The sequence below is a fragment of the Borostomias antarcticus genome (assembly GCF_949987555.1).
Source record: "Borostomias antarcticus genome assembly, chromosome: 12".
In the NCBI taxonomy this organism is placed as follows: Eukaryota; Metazoa; Chordata; class Actinopteri; order Stomiiformes; family Stomiidae; genus Borostomias; species Borostomias antarcticus.
Window position 1 is genome coordinate 12,584,881 of NC_140245.1, and position 10,000 is coordinate 12,594,880.

The 10,000-nt window shown below is 44.5% G+C and overlaps 1 protein-coding gene across 1 annotated transcript in view; it reads left to right on the forward strand.

The window, feature by feature from the left end:
• The window catches only part of efr3ba (EFR3 homolog Ba), a gene marked incomplete at its 3' end in the record, with an annotated part of 36,774 nt that overhangs the window by 9,431 nt on the left and 17,343 nt on the right, over positions 1 to 10,000 (forward strand). The window contains exon 6 of the mRNA XM_084446692.1: positions 9,399 to 9,477. Within this exon, the coding sequence (XP_084302818.1) occupies positions 9,399 to 9,477 (79 nt within the window). The remainder of the gene's footprint in view (positions 1 to 9,398; positions 9,478 to 10,000) is intronic.

Genomic DNA, 10,000 nt, shown 5'->3' on the forward strand with positions numbered 1-10,000 from the left:
AGAGCAGGGTTAGTAGCACACAGAGCCATATATAGAGCAGTACATTACATCAAACTACATTTTTAGAGCAAGAAAGGATAAGAGCATCATGGGAGAGGTGTGGCAAACCCTGATGTGTTTCTGTGTGTGTGTGCGTGCCTGGGCCCAGATAGAGGCAGGGGTCAGGGGTAGGGTGGGGGGTAGGAAGAGGATACGGACCCGGGTTAGGGTGAGGGGGAGGGGATCTGAGCCCAGGACTGGTGTATGTCTGTATGTGTGTGAGCGTGAGTGTAGGTGTGCCTGGGTCCAGTTAGAGGTAGGGGTCAGGGGTAGGGTTGGGGGTGGGAAAAGGATACGGACCCGGGGTAGGGTGAGGGGAAAGGGAACTGGGCCCAGGTCCAGGCCTAAGCTGGGTGTGGACTGGTGTGTGTCTGTGTGTACGTGTGTGTTAACTAGGTACTACAACATCCACAACTGACACGGGGGTAACTATTGTCTGCGGGCGACAGTGGGGCATCTACTGGACCAATGTATATAGAGGATTCACAGGTAGGTTTGAGGCTGCCTTTCTGTGTCTCAAGTTCCTAGCTAGTGATTGTAGGCTAGGTCGAAAAGGTATGTCTTGAGGTCTCGCTTGAAGACCTCCGTTGTTTCGGCCCTTCTTAGGCACTCCGGTAGGGTGTTCCAGAGGTTGGGGGCATAGAAACTAAAAGCTGCCTCTCCGTGTTTCTTGGTCCTGGCTTTTGGAACTGTTAAGAGTTCAGTACCTGAGGATCTGAGTGGTCTGTTGGGCATGTACTTAACAAGCATGTTTGAAATATATTCTGGTGAGTGATTGTGGAGAGATTTATAGACTAGTAGTAGTATTTTAAATCTTGTCATTAAATCTAATCTTGTCATTAGTTGCTATGAACGTATAGGAAAAGTGCCAACAAGTTGAAGAATTCCATTGAACTAGGGTTGCTACCATATTAACTCTGCAACATATTTTTATTTTATAAAAAATATATATATATATATATATATATATATATATATATATTTTTTTTTTTTTCATAACCGCGGTTACAAAAAACAATCGCGGTCAGAAAAATTAATCGCGGTTTGACGATAATGAAATAATTGTTACAGCCCTAGGTGTGAGGGTGTCTGATAATGTGCCTCTGGAAGGGGGGTGGGAACATCAGAAGACATAGACTAAACTGTGTCTACATTACTTATGCAGCTAGCTACAGCAACCCTCACTCTCAGCATCTCTCACTCTCAGTCAGAAAATGTCCGCTAATAATGATTCTAATTTTCGCTGTGTTTAACTCCATTGACTTATGTTAAAAACATTAGCGATCTAGCTAAAAGTCTCCGACTGTTGGCATTCATTTTTGGGGGGATCTTTCAGGAGGAGCAGGAGGTCCTGTTGGGGGGAGTGGGGGGGGTGGTTTGGAGAAACACTGTACAGACTTATTTATAATAACAATAATGAGTGTAACCTGAGTCTTTAGCCTGGCTCATCTTCTACTGCAGCATTGATATCAGAGCCACCAGCGTTAGCATTAGCTGCTTCGCTAAAGCAGTCAAACACGCTGCACTGCTTCAAATTTACTGAAAGTGAAACTTCTAAGTGTTTCATGAGGTTGGTGGTCTTACCCCCTTTGGACACAACTAACTTTTTACATAAGTTGCATTTAGCACCGTCAATAAATTTGTGGCAAATGAATAGGGGTGTAACAATACACTAATCTCACGATACAATACGATACACGATATTGGGACGCTAACAATACGATACGATACACTAAGGGCAGGTGTGAAGCGTTGCAGTAGCGCTGCTGTTCACACCAATAGTGCATTTCTCCACATTTCTACTCCACTACACTTTGTGAATTTAGAGCTTAACTGTTCATATCATGGATAGCCCTAGACAAAAGACGTGTTTGTTACCAGCGTTATGTAGCCAGTGTTCACTGATATACAATAAACATATCACAATATTGTTTTCACCTTGACGATACTGTGATAGTATTTTAAACTGATCTAGTCAAAAGATTTACCAAGATACGTTCAAAAGGTTAAGTCTGGTTTATTGTGAAAAACAATACGAGCGCAAGGACTTCCTGAAAAACGCAACAAAGGTGGTTTCGTCAGCGAAGTGAATTCAAAGCTTGTCATGCCCAGTCTTATATTCAAGCAAAACACAGGTACGGCGCTTTGAGGATGTGATTGGCTAACTCATTGCACGTCATGAAATGGCAGGCGTGGCCAAGAGTACAGACATGTGACAAACAAAGAAAACAAAAGGTCTGAGCCAGGACGGGGAAGACGAAGGTGTGGCCCTTCTGACTTAAACAAAGAGATGAGGAAGAGCGAGGCAGAGGGGGTGTTTACAATTACAAAAGGGAGAGTTGAGGTGTTTACAATTACAAAGGGAGATTGAAACTAGAGGTTGCAGGGGACTTGATGAATACTTGGGGGGAGGTGATGAATTACAAGAGAAGTGAGAGGACAAAGGTTTAAGGTGTTTGGATGTAAATTCCTGGACAATCCCCCATTTGTGCCTGAACAGGTACACAAAAATAAAATATAAAATCCAAACACAGTGTAAACAGTCAGCTATGCTATACATGTGGAAAGGAAATAATCTCTCCACTAGGTGGAGCAAAAAAAAAAAAAATTTTTTTTTTATTATTTTCTTTCCACGTGCAAAATCACGCACCAAAACCCCTTGTTTCAGAAATTTGACAGGAAACAAGATAAAAAAGATGACATGATTATATACTATTTATAGCCTAAGAGTGGACAACCATTCACCAAAAAACTTGATTTAACAAGGCAAAAAAAATAAATGGTTACCAGTGTAAGAAGGGCAAAAAACCTCTTGGTCAATTTAGAGGAAAAACCCAAACTTATTTATCAACTCATGTTTCAACCATTGTAACTCTTGTAAACAAATATGATATTTTTCAGATTATTTCAAAGTTCATTCACTCTTGTTGTGAATAATCGCATGTGATGTCCTATGGAACATAGCTTCCATGTGTGCGTCTCTGAATGTTTAATGTAGGTTCCAGTGTGTGCGATTAGATGCAGTCATTGCTGTTGAGATTGTCCATGTTGTCATACCACAACCACAAGAAGGAGGTGACCGGCAAGGTCAGTCTCCGATTGCTCATCAGAGGAGAGGAGAGTGTGGCGGTGACTGTCAAGGTCACTCTTGTTCACAGTGTATATCCAACAGTCATTTAGGTGACACTTCTCTTTTGGGCAATAGAATGTCATTGGGGAATGCAAGGCGTCTTCTCTTCTAGATCGCAACTTCAATGTCGCGTTGTTTGAATCAGTTATGTTCAATGTTAGTTGCAGTGTGTGTAGGTGTGTGTGCGTGTGTGGTGCATCTTGTGAGGTCATGGCTGTGGAGTTTCTTCATGTTGCCATCATAACGATCATGAGAAGGAGGTGACCAGCAAGGTCATTTTTCCTCCGATTCCTCGTCAGAGGAGAGGACAGTTGTGGCAGCTCATGGCTTTGGCCTCTGAGCCCTCTGGTTCAGCTGCATCCTTGATCTCCTGGTGTTGGCGATCCCCTGGTGGACCGTCCTCTGCTGCTTGGACCCGTCGGCAATGGCTTGCATGGATCCACGAAGTCCTCTCAGATCGCTGTCTGCGTGGTGAGTAGAACCTGGTACGGCCCGAGCCACCTCGGCGAGTTCCAGCTCCTTCGTCTGTGGTCGTGGACCAGGACCCAATCCCCAGGAGAGATGTGATGCAGGAACCCCTCCTTAGCCTCAGGAATGGCGGTCCTCACTCTGTTGAAGACATCCCTGGCATGGAGAGAGTTCAATAAAATCCATTATTACATGTTCCCATGGCCCACTTGGCCGAGGATGTGCTGACAGTTCCATTTTTGACGGGTAGGTTCCTCCTGCAACATCTACTTCTCTTCCATGTTTTCTGGCCTGTTCTCAGGCTGCTTATCTGCTCCTGGTAGTCTCTTGTCTCCCCACTGGGCAGGTCCACATAGAGCGGTCAGCCAGCGAGCTCTCGGCAGGTGAGGAGGGAGTCCCTGTCCTGGTTCAGCAGGGTGAAGGTGCGGTGGGACACCACACAGCCAGGGCGCCAGCAGCACGTACAGGCTCTTGAACTGAACCCGGTCCATCCCTGTACTGCTCCACGTAGGGCCGGCCCGGGTCGTGCTGCTGGAGGGCTCACCTCGGCGCTCCCGCTCCCCCAGTACAGGCTGATGAAGTGCTCCGTCTGTGGATCCACAGATGAGAGAGACAAACAGAGACAAAACAGAAGAGCAAAAGGAGAGTCCTCTGGTCTGGTCTCCCTGTTCCCCTCTTTGGTCAGGAACGGTTATTCAAAGTCTGTTGGAGATTCTCAGAAACATGGTTAAGCGCAAGCTCCTGCTTTGGGGAAAAAATGTTGTTATTCAGTCAGGAAAACTTAAACAGGGTGTCTGTTCAAGTGTCATTTAGAGCCAGTCTGCAGTAGCCTACAGTGACATCAGGGGCAGTGTTAGAATGACTTCAACACGCCCAGTCCCCAGTCATGATCAAGGTAATTGGATTTGGCTCTAGAATTTCTCTCGCGATTTTATGAAAATAAAATAAAATAACCACATTCTCGTCTCAACAAAACAACACCCCCTAAGGGTGAAAGCAAAAATTTCCTGAAGTCAGGATAAAAATAGAGATGGGGCAAAGAAAATGACACTAAAAATGAACTGGCTTCATTTACAATTAACTAATCAAAAAATCCATCAAAGCTTTATTTGTATAGCTAAAATTTGTATATCTAAACCCTCCCTCTTCTGCATTTGAGGACAGAGTATTGGGCACCGCTTCGGACAAAATGGTCTCTTCCCTGTTTCATACTTATCTGTCGCTCACAGTGAGTTGGTGACATGGCGTTGGCCTTGCATCTCACGAACCCCAGATCGCCCATCTGTAGGGAAACAGGTCGGTAACCTCCATCTCCACCTCCGGTCCTGTGCCCGTCTCCTGGTTCGGCATTCACCCATCACTCCCGGAACGACAATTGTCTGTAAAAAAACACTCAGAAAAAACACTCAGGCCCGATGAATGTGCCTCAAACTATAAACATGAGATATTTAACATAACCATTTAAAAATATATAATTGGGTTATGAGATGCTGCATTCAGATTAAGACACTGGCAAACCTTATCTATTCCCCCCACTATAATGCACAAACCTTATGTCTTAAGCTACATATGTCTTGTCCTGTTTATTTACCTTAAAAAAAATGGGTCTATATTGGCTAGTTAAAATCTCCCTAGTGGGTTGTTCAAGGGAACCCCAGCAGGTGGCGCTCGACCCCAAATCGGAGGCTCTTCCTTCCTGACCTGTTCGGACGAATACCTCGTAGAAAGGGGCGCGCTTAACTCGTAGAGAGAAGGGGCGTGGCTAATGGCGGGGGCATTGTTAGGGGGTGTGATCATGGCGCAACAAGTCGAGGGGGGAAAATATAATTTTAAATCAGAGTTATTCTGCTGGGGAAATGGCGGAGAGACTTTCTGCTGAACCTCCTTATCTTTCCTTCCTGACCTAAAAAAAAACTCTCTCGTGCTACTCTCCCAAATCTTAAAAACAGACCAGTCTATAGAATTATCCCTTAACCCTCTAGCTGAGCCCGAATCTTAGCTAAAAATTTAACACTAAATGTCAGATGTGGATGTAAGAAATCGAAAATGCTTTAGCACATAACGAAATCTGCCAACAAACGCTCGCAGAATAATGCTTCAGCGCAACAATCTCCTCAGGGCTAGACAAAATGCAAGTTAGCAGTAGAATCCTGTTGCATATAGCATATTTTAATAGCTGGTGTTACAGGGACACCTAGTGGTGCTCCCAAAATGTTGCATGTATGACCCGGATGTTGTATGTGGGCATGCGCCGTTATATTATACCTCCATGGCGTGCGCGTGGGAAATTTAAAGAAACAAATCCCTAATAACCACGACGCAGCCTAAAACCCCAAAACAGCAATGAAAGAAAACCTTATGGTTAACTCACGGCGGGAAAGAATACAATTTCGAAAGAAACAGAGACATTAACCCGCTTTGTACTCACCCAGTCAGGAATTCCTTTGTTCTCTGGCTCAATGGCGGATCACCGGGACAGTTGTTTTCCTGCGTCTCCTAGACAACCAGCTAGCCTACTGGAATCTAGCAGTTACGAATTTTAACAGTCTAAAAAGTGTACAAAAATACTTACAATACTTTACCTGGATCCATGGCGCGCGTAACAAACAATACAAACAAGAGCCGAGGCTCAAACAGTAAACACATAACAACACCCCCGTGCACATACAAGACAGAAGACAGCAGACTAACACGGGAACGCAAAACAAAGAACGACCAAAGACGAACAACGACTAACATGCTCGAACTGCACCAGCCACTTGGTCAAGGCTAGACCGGATGTCTAGATCCTACCAAATACTGTACAGCCCCGGGATCAAAGGGACAAACGCTTCTACCAGAAACGCGGATTGCAAAACTCTCAATCACGCCCTGTAGCTACTCTCCATTGAGCAAAACTCTCTCAACGTGCTCGCGGTTTTAATCTCACCCGCGACCGGCCAAAAGGGAAACACGTTCTGTGCCAACTCTTTGGCATATTTAACTCAAAAAACCCCGTTCTAAGCTGCAACCGATAAACAACCTAAAATTGTACATCAACTACAGGGGAACAAGATTCACGAGACCAAACTCTCACTTGAACAGCTTATACCCTCGTAACGAAACAAGGACGAAGTCAAAAGACAATACGATATAAATATCTATTGCTGCTCACAACTTCCTTAGATAGTTACTTTAACTCATACGTACTAAAAATACCCACGCTGGGGTTTCTGTTTTCAACAATCCAGACCAACACAAATTGAACCAAATCAAGGCAAATACAACTCAGAACCATAAGAGGGTTCGTTTAAACGTACCTGTGAGCCTCAAGAATCCAGTGGTAGAACTGAGGAAATAATCTCGGCGTGCGCTCTGGCGCAAGAGAGAAGATTGATTTTCCAAAGCCCACTATAATGGACCGACACGTCTGTCACCAGTTCATCCACTGGAATCCCGAAGCAACACGCAGGCAGTCCTCCCTATCATCCCCGTTCGCCAACTGTGATAGTATTTTAAACTGATCTAGTCAAAAGATTTACCAAGAACTGTCAAAAGGTTAAGTCTGGTTTATTGTGAAAAACAATACGAGCGCAAGGACTTCCTGAAAAACGCAACAAAGGTGGTTTCGTCAGCGAAGTGAATTCAAAGCTTGTCATGCCCAGTCTTATATTCAAGCAAAACACAGGTACGGCGCTTTGAGGATGTGATTGGCTAACTCATTGCACGTCATGAAATGGCAGGCGTGGCCAAGAGTACAGACATGTGACAAACAAAGAAAACAAAAGGTCTGAGCCAGGACGGGGAAGACGAAGGTGTGGCCCTTCTGACTTAAACAAAGAGATGAGGAAGAGCGAGGCAGAGGGGGTGTTTACAATTACAAAAGGGAGAGTTGAGGTGTTTACAATTACAAAGGGAGATTGAAACTAGAGGTTGCAGGGGACTTGATGAATACTTGGGGGGAGGTGATGAATTACAAGAGAAGTGAGAGGACAAAGGTTTAAGGTGTTTGGATGTAAATTCCTGGACAATACGTATTGTGACGTTTCTGTATCACAATATATTGTGCCACAATATATTGTTACACCCCTACAAATTAACGATATGTCTTCACCACCACTCGTCACACTCACTGTGGTAATTAGGAATGTGATTGGACCAACAAAATGTCAATATTTCAATCGTGTTCAGACAGGGCCGGAGGACAGTCCTCCGATGCGCATCATTTTCAGTGTTTTGGCCAATCACAAATTAGCAAGAAAAAATGGCATTAAAAAGAACCCGCCCGAAAGGAGGACTGTCCTCCCTTCCATAGATATGCATGGGTCCGCAAGCTGCACTTTTTGTAGATGTCACTTTAGAAATTCAACAATGAGTTTTTATCCATAGGGCAAACTTGATCTATGAACAAAACTGAGATAATATTAAATATTAATAATAAATAAATAAATAAATAAATAAATAAATAAATAAATAAATAAATAAATAAATAAATAAATAAATAAATAAATAAATAAATAAATAAATAAATAAATAAATAAATAAATAAATATGCTTTTTGCAGATGATGTGGTCCTGATGGCATCAGCTGCCTGCGACCTCCAGCACTCTCTGGATAGGTTCGCAACTGAGTGTGAAGCGGCTGGGATGAGAATAAGCACTTCTAAATCTGAGGCCATGGTTCTCAGCAGGAAACCGGTGGCCTGTCCGCTCCGAGTAGGAAATGAGTCCTTACCCCAAGTGAAGGAGTTCAAGTATCTGGGGGTCTTGTTCACGAGTGAGGGAACCATGGAGAGGGAGTTTGGCCGGAGAATCGGAGCAGCTGGTGCGGTTCTGCAGTCGCTTTACCGCACTGTTGTGACGAAAAGAGAGCTGAGCCAAAAGGCAAAGCTCTCGATCTACCGGTCTATCTTCGTCCCCACCCTCACCTATGGTCATGAAGGATGGGTCATGACCGAAAGAACGAGATCACGGATACAAGCGGCCGAAATGAGTTTTCTCCGGAGGGTGGCTGGGGTCTCCCTGAGAGATCGGGTGAGAAGTTCAGTCATCCGGGAGAGACTCGGAGTAGAGCCGCTGCTCCTTTGCGTCGAAAGGAGCCAGTTGAGGTGGTTCGGGCATCTAGTGAGGATGCCTCCTGGGCGCCTCCCTAGGGAGGTGTTCCAGGCGTGTCCGGCTGGGAGGAGGCCGCGGGGTAGACCCAGGACTAGGTGGCAGGACTACATCTCCGCACTGGCCTGTGAGCGGCTAAAGATTCCCCAGGCAGAGCTGGTTGATGCTGCTAGGGAAAGGGATGTCTGGGGCCCCCTGCTGGAGCTGCTGCCTCCGCGACCCGACCCTGGATAAGCGGATGAAGATGATGATGATGATGATGAATGAATAAATAAATAAATAAATAAATAAATAAATAAATAAATAAATAAATAAATAAATAAATAAATAAATAAATAAATAAATAAATAAATAAATAAATAAATAAATAATAAAATTGAATCCCTCTCTTCTCTCCAAAACTGAGGACAATCCTCCTGTACCTCAATGGATGAGCCTCCTCTGATACACACAGACACGCACACACACGATACACACACACACACACGATACACAAACAGACACACGCACACACAATACACACACACGCACACACATACACATACACTCTGGATCTAGCTCTGTAGAGCCCTAATGGTGTGTGTGTGTGTGTGTGTGTGTGTGTGTGTGTGTGTGTGTGTGTGTGTGTGTGTGTGTGTGTGCGTGTGTGTGTGTGTGTGTGTGTGTGCAGGCACCTGGATAACCACACCCTGTGGGAGGGGAAGATCTTTGCTGTCCGCTGCTTCAAGATCATCATGTACTCCATCCAGGTTAGTATTCATCCAGGTTAGTAATCATCCAGGTTCGTATTCATCCAGGTTACTAATCATCCAGGTTAGTATTAACTCAGGTTAGTAATCATCCAGGTTAGTATTCATCCAGGCTAGTAATCATCCAGGTTAGTATTCATCCAGGTTAGTAATCATCCAGGTTAGTATCCATCCAGGTTAGTAATCATCCAGGTTAGTATTCATCCAGGCTAGTATTCATCCGGGTTAGTAATCATCCAGGTTAGTAATCATCCAGGTTAGTAATCATCCAGGTTAGTATCCATCCAGGTTAGTAATCATCCAGGTTAGTATTCATCCAGGCTAGTAATCATCCAGGCTAGTAATTATCCAGTTTAGCACCTGCTCTGTCAGATACAGGAGACCTGGCTGGGATGTTCTCTTTACCTCTCTCCTTCTCTACACCTCCTCTCCCCCTCTCTCTCCTTCTCTACACCTCCTCTCCCCCTCTCTCTCCTTCTCTACACCTCCTCTCCCCCTCTCTCTCATTCTCTACACCTCCTCT